This window comes from Callithrix jacchus, chromosome 8 (assembly GCF_049354715.1).
Source record: "Callithrix jacchus isolate 240 chromosome 8, calJac240_pri, whole genome shotgun sequence".
Classification (NCBI taxonomy): Eukaryota; Metazoa; Chordata; class Mammalia; order Primates; family Cebidae; genus Callithrix; species Callithrix jacchus.
The window spans coordinates 19,022,597-19,041,735 of NC_133509.1; the positions used below are offsets into that span (position 1 = coordinate 19,022,597).

A 19,139-nucleotide genomic window follows, 5' to 3' on the forward strand; every position below is an offset into this window, starting at 1 on the left:
GTGAGGGAAAGAAAGAGAACAGAGTCAAATTAGATATTTTCTTCTATCTTGTCACTATTTCTTAAAATGGTACTTAAGAGATCATACTTTTTTATAACGACCAGTGTAAAGTACAGAACACAAACTGGAACAATTGACTTTGAAGGTCAGTAAAGACCCTGGAGATAACCTAAGAAAAAAAGGAGAGGCGGGATGTGGTGGCTCACGCCTGTACACTGAAGCAGGTAGATCACCTAAGGTCAGGAGGTCGAGACCAGCCTGACCAACATGGAAAAATCCCGTCTCTACAAAAAATACAAAATTAGCCAGGTGTGGTGGTGCATGCTTGTAATCCCAGCTACTCAGGAGGCTGAAGCAGGAGAATCGCTTGAACCTGGGAGGCAGATGTTGTGGTGAGCCAAGATTGCACCATTGAGCTCCAACCTGGGCAACGGCAACGAAACTCCATCTCAAAATAAAGAAAAAAGGAGATAAAACATAGGCTTGGTTGGAATCCCTGCTACACTATTAACAAGCTTTATACCATATGAACAATTGGCTTAAATTCTGAGCCAATGCTGCTTCTTGCAGGAAAGGTAATCATGCCTACCACCAGAGGTTTTATAAGAATCAAATAGAACATGGAACAGGACACAGTATCTCATGTCTGTAATCCCAGCACTTTGGGAGGCTGAGACAGGCAGATCGCTTGAGCCCAAGAGTTCAAAACCAGTCTGGGCAACATGGCCAAAACCCTATATTTACAAAAAAACATAAAAATCAGACAGATGCTGTGGTGTACGCCTGTAGTCCCCGCTACTCCTCAGGAGGGTGAGGTGGACCACTTGAGTCCAGGAGGCTGAGGCTGCAGTGGGTAAGCTGTGATTGAGCCACTGCACTCCAGCTTGGACAACAAAGTGAGACCCCATCTCAAAAAACAGAAAGACAGAATCTGAATGTTAAGCGCTTTTTTAAAATTTAATTTTTTTGAGACCGGGGGGGGGCGTCTCACTCTGTCACCCAGGCTGGAGTGCAGTGGTGCAGTCTTGGCTCACTGCAACCTCTGCCTCCCAGGAACAAGTGATTCTCTCACCTCAGCCTCCTGGGTAGCTGGGAACTACAGGCGCGTACCACCACACCCCGCTAATTTTTGTGGGGTTTTTTGGTAGAGACGGTGTTTTATGATGTTGGCCAGGCTGGTATCGAACTCCTGACCTCAAGTGATCCACCTGCCTAGGCCTCACAAAGTGCTGGGATTACAGGCATGACCCACTGCACCTGGCCAGATGTTAAGTGCTTTTCAAATGGAAAAATATATGCAGAAAAACTTGTGCAGTATGCAGAGACCTTATACTAGACTGGCAGAGGGTGAGGAATAAAGCCAGAAAGACAACGTTTAAAGGTATGACCACAAACTTACAAACTTTGGGTATGGGTATGGCAGTAGGAATCTTTATGCTATGAAAATACTTAAAATAGATGAAAACATTATGATTTCAAGGCATCTTGTCCAAGTTGCATCATGATCCCTGAAAGCACTATAGCAAGCCTACATCACAGGAAATAAGCTTCCAGGTATTATAGACGTTTAGTTTCCTGCAAAGGTAGTAGTGACCAAGGCTGGAGCTTTGTCTCCCAGAACAGTACCAGTCAAATCCCTCTGCAGTATGGTAGACACAATAGTGTCCTGAAACTATCACTTACAGTAATTATCATTAAAACTCTACCTAATAGTTGGACACTAAAATTCAAGGCTCAGATAAATAAAAGAATAAGGCAAGACTGACTGACACTTTACACTGAAGTTATTTAGATCAGCTTTAAGGTACAATGGCAGACATCAGCAAACATATTGCCAGTATTTAATTCATTCTCAATATTTTATACTTGAGGAAAAAAGGCTGAGATGTTAATAATAATAAACATTTTAATAAATTATTGCCATTTGGGGAAATTAGCACTTATTAAATATCTTCTACTTATCAGTCACGAGAGGTACTAAAACCTCAAAACACAAGGAGATAGTTATATATACATTTACAAATGAGAAAATAGCCTCATAGGTTAAATAACTTTCCAAAAGTTAAAAAAAAATCTTATAAATAACAGGGTTGGCAAAACCAAAAGCTATGTAGTTCCAAATCCTCTGCTCACTCCCATGCAACACAGCTGTTTGTGCTTATTTAATAGGATAACCCTTAAATGGAATTAAATCACCATACAAAGACAACAACAGGTCCCTTGTAAAAAGCTATTTTCTAACTACAGGTCTCCTTGGGACCATTTTTACAATTCCACAAAATATGTAAGTAATGCAGTACAACCTAACAGTCCTCAAACAATCCTCTCTACCTATAATACTAGTCACATAAGTTCTAATAACTCACAGGGAAACAAAGTTGTTTTTCCCCAATAATATTATGAGGAGGAGCTAACAGAAAAGAATAAAAGATCCTCAGACTGCTTACTTTTACTAATTAACATAAGAAAAACAATCAGAAATTAATCACATTTCAAACCATAAACTTTAAAATATAATAAATGGATAACGGAGATCAAAGTATTATTAATGGAGGAGATTAGGACTACGAAGTTCTTCTAAAGGGAAAGATGAGTAATGATTATTTCAATGATGGAAGCAACGGTGGCAACAACATTCGCTATGCACTTACTAAGGATTATGCACTCTATCAAGTTCTTTACATGCACGACTTTAAGACTCATAAAACTTAAAGACCATTACTAACCCCTAAAATAAATGATGAGAACAAAACAATTAAGTGACCTGCTGCAGGTCTCGAAACTGGAAAGTAAACCAGCCAGTACTCATGTCAGGTCAATCTGCTTCAGAGCCCAAATCCATTTTTTTTTTAAATACAGTGTTGCTGTGTCACCCAGGCTGGAGTGTAATGGTATGATCTTGTCTCGCTGTGGCCTCAACTTCCTAGGCTCAAGCAATCTGCCTGCCTCAGCCTCCTGAATAGCTGGAACTACAGGTGTGCATCACTACGCCTGGCTAATTTTTAACTTTTTGTAGAGACAGGGTATTGCTTTGTTGCTCAGGCTAGTCTCAAACTCCTGGTCTCAAGAAATTCTCCCACCTCAGCTTCTGAAAGTGTTGAGTTACAGGCATAAGCCACTACTCTTGGCCCCAAAATTCTTAAGTATGACTTAGAACGTCTTTGAATAGTAGCAGATCAGTTCACAACTTCACTGTAAGCTCAGATAATCAAGTCTTCTAACTGCAGTGTATGTTTGCAGTCCCCCACCTGCTTTCCAAGGAGGCATGGTCACTTGGCATAGTACATGAAAAAGGTAAAGAGGAAGCTTCTTAAGAATAGCATAACTACTTAAATTTTTTCAGTTAAAATGTATCAGAGTCTATAAATTTAAATGTCATATTTTCCCCTAAAATGTTAAATCTAAACTCCAAAATTACTCGATAATGAAATAGTAATAAAATTTGTCTAAAGGAAAAATCATTATCCATGTATACTGATCCTTCTCACCTGTGAAATAGGCTAGTTCTGCAATTAGTAAAGTTTATAAACATGCAGTGAGAACCAAAGTTGTGATTCTTTAGAGCAAGGACTAAGATACGTTTTCAAAAAGAATATTTAATAAATTAATTCATTAGTTAATTAATGGATATAGAAAGGTTAGTGTGTGTTTTCAGCCTGTTACAACCGACTTAATTGAAAACTTAAGAAAAAAAATTTGTGTGTTTTTTTTATGATTACAAACTTGTCATAAAATATAACACATAAAGCTAAATTTAGCTGGGTATGGTGGCTCATGCCTATAATCCCAGCACTTTGACAGGCCAAGGCAGGAGAATCACTTGAGGCCAGAGGTTCAAGACCACCATGGGCAACATAGTGAGACTCTGTCTCTAATTTAAAAATATATTTATTAAAATATAATAATACAATTTTTTTAAGTTAAAGCAAAATTTACCTATTCATTTTACATTACATCATACATCCCCTTAAATCACTCAGTTTAAAACGTAAAACAGGTTGGGCATGGTGGCTCATGCCTGTAATCCCAGCACTTTGGAAGGCCGAGGTGGGCAGATCACTTGAGGCTAGGAGTTCAAAACCAGCCTGGCCAACATGGAGAAACCCCATCTCCACTAAAAACAGAAAAATTACCCAGGCATGGTGGCGCATGCCTGTAATCCCAGCTACCTGGGAGGCTGAGGCATGAGAATCACTTGAATTCAGGAGATGGCGATCACAGGGGGCCAAGATCATGTCACTGTACTCCCCCAAAACAGCGAGACTCTGTCTCAAAAATTAAAATTAAAAAAAAAAAAAAAAAACATTTATAGGAATTTCAATACTTATTTTTGGATAATTTTATTAAGTTTACAGACTCTTGCTATTGGGAAAAAAAATCAAAGAAAAATATACATGCATTCATTATATGAAAAGACTCCTGGACATATAAAATATAAAGAATATAATTTTTTAAAATAAATAATAATTACTACTCATGTAGGTGATGAAACTACTAAAAAATACTTTTAAAAATAAAAGGGAAAAAACTATAGTTCATACAAATCCACATCAATGCTGAAGAATCAGGAATATAATCAATTTAATGTCTGTCAAAAGAAATACTGAATGTGAACTAAGTCTTAACAACCAGAAAATATCCCAAAAAAGTAAATTAACTGATTTTTAATCAACCAACTATACACATATAAATCAATCATTCCAAAGAAATTAAACATTGATTTATTTTCCTTCCTAGGATTCTTTATGTATTTCAGCTGTTTTACATTCTAAATCTTCAGATGGATGCAAATGAGCAATGTGAGGACCCTTTGACAGGAACACAAAATATTTAGATACTTGTACTGACCGGCTCAGAGTCATAGCAATAATCATCCCAGCTCTGTCTGAGGGGTTTCTTTGTTATCTGAAAGTAAGGCAGATTAGTTAGGTAGAAGTAATGGTTATTATACTTTTCTAATGATCTCTTAGATGTGGTGTACAGGTAGCACTGCTGCTAACCACTGAAAAGATTTTTGCGTAGCAGCATAGAACAAGAAATAACAAAGTAAGTACTCAGATTCTGGGAGAATGTATACTATTCTACCCAACTCATAAATACTATGGGCTCTAGTGACTGTTATTTATATAAACTTAGTCCCATATCCTATGAAAACTGACATTATGACAGGAATATATTACGGCCATTCATTAGAAAAAGATCTAAAAGAATAGCAAAATTCCGGACTTCTCTAATACTAACAACTATCAGCTTATTTATGAGAGATTATTACTTTGTAAAAAAAGAAAATCTTTAATCACCCAAATAATATGCAAATAGTTTAAACTGGGGAGGAAAAAAACTGAAAAGGTGAATTAGCAAATATTTTTTGAAAAGCTAGTTAATTCTACCTAGTAAAAATGTTTAATATTATATCAGAAAGTAATATTTTAAATAGAATTCTCAATGTATTAATACAAAGTCAAGTTAGATTATACTAATATGTGTAGCTTCAAAATTAAGAAATAACAGTTAATACAACACACTGTATATCTTGGGAAAAGTTAAGCATATAACTTTTTTTTTTTTTTTTTATGAGACAGAGTCTTGCTCTGTTACCCAGTCTGGAGTGCAGTGGCACAATCTTGGCTCACAGCAACCATTGCTTCCCAGGTTCAAGTCATTCTCGTGCCTAAGCCTCCCAAGTAGCTGGAATTACAGGTGTGCGCCACCACACCCAGCTAATTATTTTGTATTTTGAGTAGAGACAAGGTTTCACCACATCGGCCAGGTCAGTCTCAAACTCCTGACCTCAGGTGATCCATCCACCTCAGCCTCCCAAAGTGCTGGGATTACAGGTGTGAGCCACTTGTCCAGCCAAAGATATAACTTTCATAACCCTAAATATACACTGCAATCTTTGAACCATCTGATGTCAATTTGTTTACAAAACCTTCATAAGGATTTCTTTAACTGTCATAAAAGAATTTCTTTCCACAGACATGACATCTTGCCCCCAAAAAAAGAAAAATAAGGGAAGACAATCTATATTTAAATGACCTACTATTTGTTCTACCAATTCCATTAATGCTGGTTATAAAATTTGTGTTATTATGAGAAATAAAATTAGTAAAGTCAATGTAATGAAAAGTGAGAATTACTCCTTAATGTGGAAGTTTAGGGATAAATTTTGAGTTCTGAGGGGAGATCCAAATTCTCTAAATCATTTGCCTTTGATGACTTTCATACTGAATGTCTTAAGAGGACTGTTCATTAAATTATAAAAATAGTCATACGCTAAGTCAGTATCATAGGATCATGGAAAGAAGTATGTGTATTAGACTTCAAAACATGTAAATTAGGTTTCAAGCAATCCCTTGCAAAGGACAAGAATTAATCATTAGTAACATTTAATATTCTGGAGTTTGTAAAAGGTAAATCACTTTAGTAAAAGTTTTCTAATGTAGAAGTATCAATATACAGCTTATTTTTTTAAAGAATCTCAGAGAAAACAAAAAACACATATATATGAGTTTTCAAAATACTTATAGAGTAGTAATCATCTTAAAATTTGAGAACTGCATCTCATAGATCTGTAGAGTACATGTATGAAAATGCTAGCTAATATCCATTCCCAAGTTTGGTAAAGAAAGTACTAGAAAAAAGACTTCTTTGAAGCATTAAATTTAATAATGCCCTATACTTCAAAATGCTTTTTATGAACTCTCACCTGATTGAGATAATGATATTCCTCTGGTTGCTTAAGATGGAATGCTGATCTCTCTTCTTCACTTGCTCCTGCCAGGAGGTAATAGAATACATGATAGTTCCTGTGGGAAACAAAGAAGTATAAGTTTATAATGTGTGATTTATGGTTATCATTTAACGGGGGAGGGAGAAGCAAACAGTAATTAGTAAAATGTATCAGCTTTGCTTCATTTTTTAAAATAAATGTGATAAATTCAGTATTTAAATACTCCTAAAAATGCAATGATGTTTTGGACGTGGAATACAAAAGAGAGGGATGAAGGCAGCAAAATAACAAAGTTAGGACCTCTGAAAATTCTCTCCTCCACAAAACCAATGAGAAATCTGGCAAATCTGTCATTATTAACTTTTTCAGAACTGTGGAAACTAACCAAAAGCTTGCAGCAACCCAAAGAGTGTTTACTCAACAAAAATAGCTAAATTTTGGTAAAAATGGCTTTGTAGTGTTTTAAAGTTGCCCTATTCCATCCCCTTGAAAACGAACATCCTGCAAGCTTGGAGGACATCAGAAGACTGGCAGCCACCAGAAAGGTCAGAACAGCGTCTGTGCTTGTTCAAAGCCTCATTCCCTAGGAAATACCATTATTTGAACTGTCTGGTGGCTCCCTGTAAGCATCCATATTCAAGGCTGACTCTACAAGACTTGATTCAGACTTCACATAGAGCAAAGATCTCTTCCCCAGAGGCATTCAAAGAAAGAAACCGAGGCAATCGTTGGACAGCCTATTTCCTAAAGCAGTGGATCAAAGTTAGGCAAATGAAGAAAATTAAAAGGAAAAGCTGGTGAATGTCATCTCCATACTGGCTTTGAAAAGCTCCAACAAATTTCCTAAGAATCTAGAAGGCCATATGCATGCATAACGCTGTGGGCATGCCCAGGGTTGTATGTGCTCTCAGAAAAAACCAGATGAAATATAAACTCTCACCTCTGGTTATCTTTGAAGGTCTGCACAAGCAGAAAATAAAGGCTAAGGTAGGTTTGTAAAATACCTAGCTAAGTGTTGAAGTCATGACAGAATATACATAGAAAGCCCTGTGGCAAAGACTGAGAGACTTACTTACTGTTTACAAGCATTTAAATAAATCTCTGTCCAGTTATTACCTGACAACTAAGTTAGACGAGCAGGTACTTCGATAACCACACAAAAAAGACTATCCACTTTCTAAAATTAGTTCAAAAAAGCCACAAAACAATCAAACCCTGGGAAGATTGTCACATTAAATTATTTTTAAAATCCAATTTCGTTTTTCTTGTTTTTTTTTAAAGACAGGATATTTGTCACCCAGGCTGGAATGCAGAGGCATGCTCATGACTCACTGAAGCCTCGACCTCGTAGGCCCAAATGATTCTCCCACTTTAGCCTCCCTAATAGCTGGGACCACAGATGTGCACCACCACACCTGGCTAATTTTTGTAGAGACAGTTTCCCTGTGTTGCCTAGGCTGGTCTCGAATTTGGGGGGGCTCAGGTGATCTACCCATTTTGAGCTCCCAAAGTGCTGGCTTACAGGCATGAGTCACCACATCCAGCCAAAAAAATCCAGTCTTCAACATCAAAAACAATAAAAAATTATGAGGCATGCAAAGAAAGAAGACAGTACAGCCAATACAAAGTAGAAAAAATATTCATTAGTAACTGTCCCTGAAAAAAATCCAGACATTAGACTTACCAAAATTTTAATAATGAAGTAAAGAAAGTCACATTTAATGAATTTCAGTATGAGAACACTGTCTCAACAAATAGAGACCATCAAATATAAAGGACTTATAAGAAATTAATTTAAAAAATTCTAGAGTTGAAGAATGTAACTGAAATGAAGAAGTATCTAGAGGAGCTCAACAGCAAATGAGTAGGCAGAAGAAAGAAGAGTGAACTTGAAGAAACAACAAACATGAAGACAGGTCAACTGAATCTCGTCTGAGGAACAGAAGGAAAAAAATAGACAATATTAAACAAGGTCTCAGAGACCTGTGGGACACCAGTAGAAAGACTCCCATACATACTGGGAGTTCTAAAATAAGAAAAAAGAAAGGGACATAAAGAATATTTGAAAAAACTATTGCCAAAATATCTCTCCAAATTTGATGGAAAACATTAATCTGCACATCCAGGAAAGTCAATGAAATCTAGAGAGTATAAACTCAAAGAAATCCACATTTTGACAAACCAAAATTCTTGAAAAGCAAAGGCAAAGACAGAATTTTGAAAGCACCAAGAGAGAAATTCCTCATCAAGAAATCCTAACATAAGATTTAACAGCTGATTTCTCATCAGGAACCATGATAGACATATAATGTATTCAAAACGTTGAAAGGAAAAAATAATTGTCAATCAAGAAGTGTGTATCTGGCCAGGCATGGTGGCTCCTACCTATAATCCTAGCACTTTGGGAGGCCAAGGCGGGCAGGTCACATGAGGTCAGGAGTTTGAGACCAGCCTGGCCTACATGGTGAAACCCCATCTCTACTAAAAATATAAAACTTAGCCAGGCATGGTACCAGGAGCCTGTAATCCCAGCTACCTGGGAAGCTGAAGCAGGAGAATAGCTTGCACCTGGGAGGTGGAGGTTGCAGTGAGCTGAGATTGCACCATTGCACTCCAGCCTGGGCAATGGTACTCCAGACTTTGTCTCAAAAAAAAAAAAAGTGTATATCCAGGAAAAATAAAGAAGAAATTAGGACACTGCCAGGTAAACAAAAACTAAGAGACTTCATAGCTACAGATGGGCCTTACAAGAAATACTAAAGGGAGTTCATTTTTCTGACTGAAATGAAAGGACACTAGACAAGATTTGAGTAAACATAAAAAAATAGAAAACACTGGTACAAGTAACTACATAGGTAAATATAAAAGATAGTATATATTAATTAATCATTGATTGATTGGTTGACAGGATCTCATTCTGTTGTCCAGGCTGGAGTGCAGTGGCATGATCTCGGCTCACTGCAACCTCCACCTTGTTTCAAGGGACCCTCTCACCTCAGCCTCCCGAGCAGCTGGGACTACAGGTGTGCACCACCACGTCCAGCTAATTTTTGTAGAGATAAGGTTTTGCCATGTTGTCTAGACTGGTCTTGAATTCCTGGCCTCAAGTGATCCACCCACTCTGGCTTCTCAAGGTGCCGAAATTACAGGCATGAGACACTGCACCAGACCAATTTTTTATTTATAGCACTTTTTCCTATTAAACTTGAAAAATTACATAAAGCAGTAATTATAAATTTGTTTTGATGGATATACAACGATAAAGAAATAATCTGCATGACAACTACAGCACAAAGCAGCAAGAAAGGAATAGAGCTACATACAAGCAAAGTTTGCTGTATACTATCAAAATTAAGTTGTCATTATTCCAAACTACACTGTTACAAGTTAAGATTTTAACTATAATACCCAGGGTAACCAATAAGAAAATAAAAAATAATATAAAGAAATGCCAATGAAATTAAAATGGTACACTAGAAAACATTTATTTAATGCAGAAGGTAGGAAGAGAAGAGCAAAAAAACCGACACACACACACACACACTGTTAACACATGGAAAACAAACAGCAAAATGGTATTCATCTTTGGGAGGCCGAGGCGGGTGGATCACGAGGTCAACAGATCGAGGCCATCCTGGTCAACATGGTGAAACCCCGTCTCTACTGAAAATACAGAAAATTAGCTGGGCATGGTGGCGTATGCCTGTAATCCCAGCTACTCGGCAAGCTGAGGCGGGAGAATTGCCTGAACCCAGGAGGCGGAGTTTGCGGTGAGCCGAGATTGTGCCATTGCACTCCAGCCTGGGTAACAAGAGCGAAACTCCATCTCAAAAAAAAAAAAAAAAAAGGTATTCGTAATCCTACCTTATCAATAATTACATTAAGTATAAATAGATTAAAAATACTCTAATCTAAAGGTAGATAAATGGTAGAATGGATAAAAATAAAATGTATGGTCCACCTACATGCTTTATATGTAAACCCATATAAAAAAGATCTCAAATCTATAACCTAACCATCCATCTTAAGAAACTAGGGAGAAAAAGGCAAACTAAATCCAAAGCAAGTAGGACGAAGGAAATAATAAGCATCAGAGCAGAAATTTTTAAAATAGGGAATAAAAAAAGAACACAGAGAACATCAATGAAACTAAAGATTGGTTCTTTGAAAATGTCTTCAAAATTAACAAACTTTTATCTAAACTGATGAGACAGACACAGAGAGACTCAAATTCAGGAATGAATGAAAGAGGAACATTACTACCCATCTTACATAAAAAAGATTGTAAGAGATACTACAAGTTTTTGACAACAAATTAGATAACCTATATGAAATGGACAAATTCCTAGAAAGATAAAAACTACCAAATCTGACTACAAATGAAACATAAAGTCTGAAAAGATCTATAATAACTAAAGTGTTTAAATTAGTAATCAAAATTTCACACAAATAAAAGCCAAAACCAGATGGCTTTGCTGGTAAATTCTATCAAGTGTTTAAAGAATTAACCCAATCCTTCACAAACTCTTTTAGAGAATCCGTTTCTGAAAACTGGATCTTCACCTCTCATTCATTCTCTAAAACCAAGAAAGTAAGAGTTATATCCCTTTATTTCATTATCATTAAAATGTGTTAGAAAAAGTTACTAACAGTTTTCCATCTCTAAAATGGTAATAAATAACCAAGAAGCAGAGAAGTTAAGTGAGATGCCCAAGGCATATCCAAGATTTGAATGTAGGTCAAACTCTCTCTTAACTATTTTATCTCACTGTAGATGAAACAAATCATTAATTTACTTCTCTATTTTATTTCTCCATCTGAAGGCTACCACATATATCATCTCTAAAGACCTATATACCTCAAGTATTACAATGGAATTAAGAGCTTTATTGAAATCTTTTTTCTCAAATTAGAGAAAAAACACTAAGAAATGGGAGAAAAGTCCCAAGGCACATTGCTCACCAAGAGCAATGAGGAACAACTGAGAAACTGCTTACTTGTTCTGACAGTTTGCCTAGAACTTAGAAAGGGCAATAGTTGTATATACCAAATAAAGATCTCCTCCTAGCAGTCTCTGAAAAACCGCAAAGTTCTACCCATGACAGAAATAGCAATTACGCATAAAGCTATGCATGATGTAAACTGAATTAAGGGTCATAATACACAAAGACCTTAAAAGTCAATCTGCATGATACAAATGTTAACTTCATCTAATTACACAAATAAAAATACATACCGTTCATTATGCTCTTGATAAACAAGTCTGGACTTCTCCAATAGATATTTTTCAACATAGGCACTACAAGAAAAATAAAATTGGTTGATATAAATAATAAAGTTTCATATAAGGTAGACAAATATTTGGAGACAGTGTAAAATACTATCCAGACCATTTCAAAATATTTACCATTGGCCAGGTGCTGTGGCTCACACCTGTAATCCCAGCATTTTGGGAGACAGAAGCGGGAGGATCACCTGAGGTCAGGAGTTCAAGACCAGCCTGGCCAACATAGTGAAACCCCGTCTCCACTAAAATACAAAAATTAGCCAGGCATGGTGGCAGGCACCTGCAATCCCAGCTACTCGGAGGGCTAGGCAGGAGAACTGTTTGAGCTTGGGATGCAGAGGTTGCAGTGAGCCGAGATCATGCCACTGCACTCCAGCCTGGGTGACAGAGTAAGAATCTGTCTCAAAAAAAAAAAAAAATCATTATGATTGTGTTATGGGCACTGTTAGTGTTATCCATGTTAAATTCACATGGTCACAAGTCTTTTCTTTTTTCTTTCAGTAAAGCAAAATAAAATAAAAAGTTTAAAACATGGTATACAAGATCCACCAAGACAGACTCTACATTATGTCTAGGCTACTATACCACTACAAGGAATATAGAAATAAGTCATCTGTTCTCAAATGACTTACAAGGTAGTAAGAAAGTAGGTAATCTAGCAACCATCATACTGACTTGCTAGGGCTTATTGTTAGAGCAAAGACCATGATATTATGCATACTCAAAGAGAGACACCTGAGATTCAATCCAAGAAGGAAAAAGGATGTAAAGAGGAATTTCCATGGACAGTGAAGTGAGTACACAGCACAGAGTAAGCATTCATTACATATGTCTGGTGAAAGAGTGACTGAGAAAATGAATTCAAAATCTGAAGGATTAACCAGAAGGCAAGGAGAACTGCCTTTATGTAAAGTTAAAAAGGAAGGAGGGTATACATATCATATTCAGGGAAAACAATTAGTCATGTATCACTTAATTACAGAGGTACATTCTAAGAAATGCACCATTAGACAATTTTTTTGTGTGTCAACATCACAGAGTGCACTTATACAAACCTGATAGTACAGCCTACTACACACCTAGGCCTTATGTTATTGCTCCTAGGTTACATACCTATACAGCATGTTACTGCACTGAATACTACAGGCAACTGTAACACAATGTAAGTATTCGTGTATTTTAACATAGAAAAGGTACAGTAAAAATATGATATTAAAATCTCATGGGACTACCATAGTATATGTGATCCATCATCTACTAAAACATCACTGTGTGGTGCATGACCTAAGTTAAGTATGACTAGAGAATGAGACAGGCAGGCGGACTAGGATCAAGAGCTAATATACTATGTGCCGAAGAATTAACTTTATCTTGAAAGTAATGAGAAATTAAACATCAACTGTATGTCTGATATTTTTTTCTGTTTATCCAGACTGTACCCTTAAAGTCTTTAAAACTTCTTACCCAAATGGGTGCAATCAGCTAAGATCTCACTGGAAAGGGAGTTCTAGAATCTGAAATGTAAAAGCTTTAGATTACTGAATCCAAATTATTAGGACAAACCACTTGGGGGCCAGAATCTGACTCTCAAATTGTATTTATCCCAGTTGCCTCCCACCACATGCTATATACTTCAGTCACTCACAGACAGACTATTCCCTCAAAGATTCCAGTCACTCCTGACTGCACTTCTCACTTTCTTCCTCCCACTTCCAATTCCCTAGTCCATTCCCAGTCTCTATCCAGTAAATTGCATTTCTTCATTAAAATAAAGCTCAAATGTAGCTTCTTTGAAAATCCATTGCCACTATACCACCAATAATTAAAATTTATTTCTTTTTCTGAATTACCATTACCACTTCTAAATTACTGAAACGGGCTCTTTCCTATCTAAAATGGGAGAAAGGAAATCAACATGAACTAATATGTTAAATCCTCACAACCATGTCACAGGCAGATATTACTGCCTCTATTTTACAAGTATAGAAACTGATACTGAAAGATATTAAGATCATACAGCTAGTAAAAAGTATAACTTTTAATCCAGATGTGTTTTAACTATAAAGGCTCTCTCTTTCAACTATAGTAGCCCCCTTCCACTTTATCCATGGGTGATACATTCCAAGATGCCAACTGCAAATAATGGAGTGCAGTGGTGCAATCTTGGCTCACTGCAACCTCTGTGTCCCAGGTTCAGGTGATTCTCCTTCCTCAGCCTCCTGAGTAGCTGCGATTACAGGCATGTACCACCATGCCTGGCTAATTTTTGTATTTTTTGGTAGAGACAGAGTTTCACTGTGTTGGCCAGGCTAATCTTGAACTTTAGGCATGAGCCACTGCATCCAGCCTAATCATTCTATTTTATTATTAGTTATTATAATAACTAATAATACCAAATAATACCAAAGTTTCTATATATATGTTGTTTCCCTTGATTTCTTTTTTTTGAAAAGGAGTGCTGCTCTATTGCCCAGGCAATCACAGCTCACTGCAAACTCTGTCTCCTGGGTTCAAGTGATTCTCCCACCTCAGCCTCACGAGCAGCTGGGACCACAGGCATGCACCACCACACCCAGCTAATTTTTGTATTTTTAGTAGAGATGGGGTTTTACCATATTGACCAAGCTAGTCTCAAACTCCTAACCTCAAATAACTTGCCTGCCATAGCCTCCCAAGTGCTAGAATTATAGGGGTACCTGGCCTACTTTTTTTTCCCCCATATGTACATACCTATGACAAAGGTTAATCTATAAATTAGGCACAGAAAACAGGGGTCCCCAACCCCAAGGGCAGGACTCATAGCAGTCCATGGCCTATTAGGAACTGGGCTACACAGCAGGAGGCGAGCTGCCAGTGACAGAGCAAGGTTGAGCTTCCCTTCCCATCAGATCAGTGGTGGCATTAGATTCTCACAGGAGTGTGAACCCTATTGTGAACTACACATGTGAGGGATCTAGGCTGCACACTCCTTATGAGAATTTAATAATAAAGGTAATGCGCTTGAATCATTCCAAAATCATTCCCCTATCATCCCCCAGTCCGTGGAAAAACTGTCTTTGATGAAACCAGTCCCTGGCACCAAAACAGTTGGGGACCACTGCAGTAAGGGATTAACAATAACTAATAATAAAATAGAACAATTAGGCTAGACACAGTGGCTCATGCCTAAAGTTCAAGATTAGCCTGGCCAACACAGTGAAACTCCGTCTCTACCAAAAAATACAAAAATTAGCCAGGCATGGTGCTACATGCCTGTAATACCAGCTACTCAGGAGGCTGAGGCAGGAGAATCACCCGAACTTGGAACACAGAGGTTGCAGTGAGCCAAGATTGCACCACTGCACTCCAGTCTCGGTGACAGAGTGAGACCCTTCTCAAAAAATAACAGAACCATTATAACAATATACTGTAATAAAATGTATGTGCATGTGGTCTGTCTGAAAACATTTTATTGTACTATACTCAACTATCTTTGAGTAACTTCAACTGCATAAAGTGAAACCACAAATAAAGGTGATAGTAAGGGGAGTTTAAAGGGATATATGAGAATTTGCTGTACTTTTCCACTTATTTTTGCTGTGAAGCTACCACTGCTATAAAAAATAAAGTTCATTTTAAAAAAACTATAAAGAATATTGCTCACACAACCCGAGAACTCTGAACATAGACTATATAATAAGAAACAATATTTTAACAAAATTAAATTTCTTGAATGATATGGTTATATAGAATAATGTAGATTAGAAAATACTGTAATTGGGGAGTCAAGTTACATGTCCAACTTACTTGAAAACAATTATATATTTATTTATTTATTTATGAGAGACAGAGTGTGGGTCTGTTGCCCAGGCTGAAATAGAGTGGTGCGATCTCAGCTTACTGCAACCTCCACCTCCTGGTTCAAGAGTTTCTCCTGCCTCAGTTTCCTAAGTAGCTGGGAGTACAGGCTTGCACCACCAAGCCTGGCTTATTTTTGTATTTTTTAGCAGAGATGGGGTTTCACTATATGTTCGCCAAGCTGGTCTTGAACTCTTGACCTCAGGTGGTCCGTCCACCTCAGCCTCCAAAAGTGCTGGGATTACAGGCGTGAGCCAATGAGCCCAGCCTTGAATACAATTTTTTAAAAGAGCAAATGTAAGCATAATATACAGAAAAGCTAATGCACTAAATTGTCAACACTTAACCAATCTAGGTTAAGGGTATGAGTGAGTGTTACACTAGTCTCAGAATTTATCTGAGGTTTGAACTTTTCCAAAAGAAAAAAAAGTTGACAGGGAAGAAGTTTAATGCTGACACCAATGTCTGGGAATGAACAATCCATAGTTTATAGAAAGGTAAAGACAAAAATTAAAACATGCTCAAAGGCTACTCCTGCTCAGTAGCAGTACTTACCCAAGTACAGTGCCTGTTTCCTGGTAGTTTACTTGAATAAACTTCCCAAAACGACTTGAATTGTTATTATGAGCTGTCTTTGCATTTCCAAAGGCCTGTCAAAATAAATAATTCTCATTAGTTTCACTTTAAAAAACTTTTTTTTGGAAGGGGAAGTAGGTCAGCTGCTTAGGTCAGCTCAGAGACAAAATGCTAAAGAGACAGTAAAAACTCTTTAAATGAATATGAACATATTCAAAAAAATGAATCTGAACATATAAGCGAATTGCTTATATGTTCAGGCAAAATTTAAAAAAAACAATTAACAACTGAAAAAAGACCAAACAGATTTTATTTTCTGTTATTCAGTAAAAGAAACTGTAATTTTATTTTATTTTACCTATCTATTTAATTATTTTTTTTTTTTTGGAGATGAAGTCTCGCTGTCACCCAGGCGGGAGTACAATGGCATGATCTCGGGTCACTGCAACCTCTGCCTTCCAGGTTCAAACAATTCTGCCTCAGCCTCCCGAGTAGCTAGGACTATAGGTAAACGCTGCCACGCTTAGCTAATTTTTTGTATTTTAGTAGAGACGGGGTTTCACTATGTTGCCCTGGCTGGTCTTGAACCCCTGAGCTGAGGCAATCTGCCCTCCTCAGCCTCTCGAAGTCCTAGGATCACAGGTGTGAACCACTGTGCCCAGTCAAAATAAATCATAATTTTAAAAACTTAATGCTCATTAAAGCTCAGATTTCTCTTTCATATTCCAGAACCCCCCAACAAAAAATTCTCAATATATTTATACTTTTACTTTTTAAAAAATTTGCTAAACTGAAGTAACAAGGAGAAAAATATTACATCAAAATAATTACAATTTTGGAAAAGAATGAACTTCCAGTATATAGTGTATTATACTTTATTATGCTTATTAAAACAAAGCTAGTACCCATTACAAAAGAAAGGAACTATAAGCTTCCTAAATTGTCACCCAATGTATGTACCTTGCAATGAAATACTGCCCAGGAATTAATGATATCAACACCAACATTGATGAATATCAAACACTATGCTAAAAAACAGACACAAAGTACATATCATATTATCCATTTATATGAAACTGTAGATAAGACAAAAGAGTAACAGGAAGCAGATCAGAGGTTACCTGGGAATCTGGATGGAATTGAGAAATACCTACAAAGGGACACAAGGGGTGATAAAGATAATCTATAACTCAATTCTATGATGATGGTTACATGAAAATATATATTTATCAAAATTCACTGAGCTGTACACTTTAAATGTGTACATTTTATTGAAAGTTATAGCTCAATGAAATTTAAGATTTAAATGTTTTTAAAAAATAAAGCCACTGCCCTCGCCTGAGCATTCACATTATACTTGAAGAAACAAAACTAGAAGAGACACAGATATGATTCATTGCAGAGCTTTCTTCTTCTCCTATAATAATCTCATAGGAATGGCATGCCCTCTAAATCCAAAAACCTAAACTAGCCATTTACTGAACACCTCCTCAAAGCTGTTTGTGCTAAACTGTAACTGTGCAGAGCATGTATACACAGGCACACACACAAGACACGGTGAGGAGGTCAACCAACCTGATGCCTCAGTAACTACATCTGTACTCAATTAGTTGTCAAATCATGAAACATCGGCATCTCCTGAAAATCTGTTAGAAATTCAAATTCTTAGGTCCTTCACAAAACTATTGAATGAGAAATTCTGAGGATAAGATCCAGCAATCGGTGCTTATAAAACCCCTTCCAGTAGTTCAGACGTAAGCCAAAGTTTGACAACCATCGCTCTACTTATTATGCATGCATTTACATTTCTGTGAAGTTACATTTTACTGTGTCTTAAGAAATTATTCTATAATGATACCAGCAAAAGCAAAGATTCATAAAAATCTCCAGATAAGTCCCTCGTGAAGGTTTAGATTATACTGTACCTTAGAAAGTCATTGAAAAGAGCCCAGGCTCTCAACCTTCACCAAACCATCTGCAAACTACATACAGAAAAAAACCTGACATCGTTGAGTTGTGACTGCCTAGGATAGTTTCTCCATTCTGCCTTTTCCCTTTCCACCACAGGAAGTTTTTTTTTACAAGGTAATTAGAAAAAGCACATAGCACAGATTAATAAAATATAGAAATAGAAACATAGATTTCATCAAAGAAATACTAATTTAAATGTCTATGCTTTACATTTTGATAAAACTTTAAAAAAAAAAGATGCCGGGCGTGGTGGCTCATGCCTGTAATCCCAGCACTTTGGGAGTCCAAGATGGGCAGATCACGAAGTCAGGAGCTCAAGAACAGACTGACCAACATGGTGAAAGCCTGTCTTTACTAAAAAATACAAAAATTAGCTGGACATGGTGGCTCATGCCTGTAATCCCAGCTACTTGGGAAGCTGAGGTAGGAGAATTACTTGAACTGGGACCTGGGAGGCAGAGGTTGCAGTGAGCCAAGACCGCACCACTGCACTCCAGCCGGGGCTACATAGTGAAACTCCATCTTAAAAAAAAAAAAACTTCGTCGGGCGCAGTGGCTTAAACCTGTAATCCCAGCACTATGGGAAGCCAAGGCAGGTGGATCATGAGGTCAAGAGATCGAGACCATCCTGGTCAACATGGTGAAACACCATCTCTACTAAAAATACAAAAAATTAGCTGGGCATGGTGGCACGTGCCTGTAATCCCAGCTACTCGGGAGGCTGAGGCAGGAGAA

At 37.1% G+C, this 19,139-nt stretch overlaps 1 protein-coding gene across 19 annotated transcripts in view; it reads right to left on the minus strand.

Moving 5' to 3' along the window:
• Positions 1–19,139, minus strand: part of MYO9A (myosin IXA) — a 284,781-nt gene that overhangs the window by 189,326 nt on the left and 76,316 nt on the right. For 12 of the 19 annotated variants that reach the window (XM_054240463.2, XM_078333527.1, XM_054240460.2 and 9 more), the window contains exons 3-6: positions 16,413–16,507; positions 11,970–12,032; positions 6,710–6,809; positions 4,849–4,905 (exon numbers count right to left, since the gene is read on the minus strand). In XM_054240463.2, the coding sequence (XP_054096438.2) occupies positions 4,849–4,905; positions 6,710–6,809; positions 11,970–12,032; positions 16,413–16,507 (315 nt within the window). Of the gene's footprint in view, positions 1–4,848; positions 4,906–6,709; positions 6,810–11,969; positions 12,033–13,484; positions 13,535–16,412; positions 16,508–19,139 lie in introns of all 19 variants that reach the window. The other 7 variants (XM_078333528.1, XM_078333531.1, XM_035259099.3 and 4 more) reach the window with 2 other exon arrangements.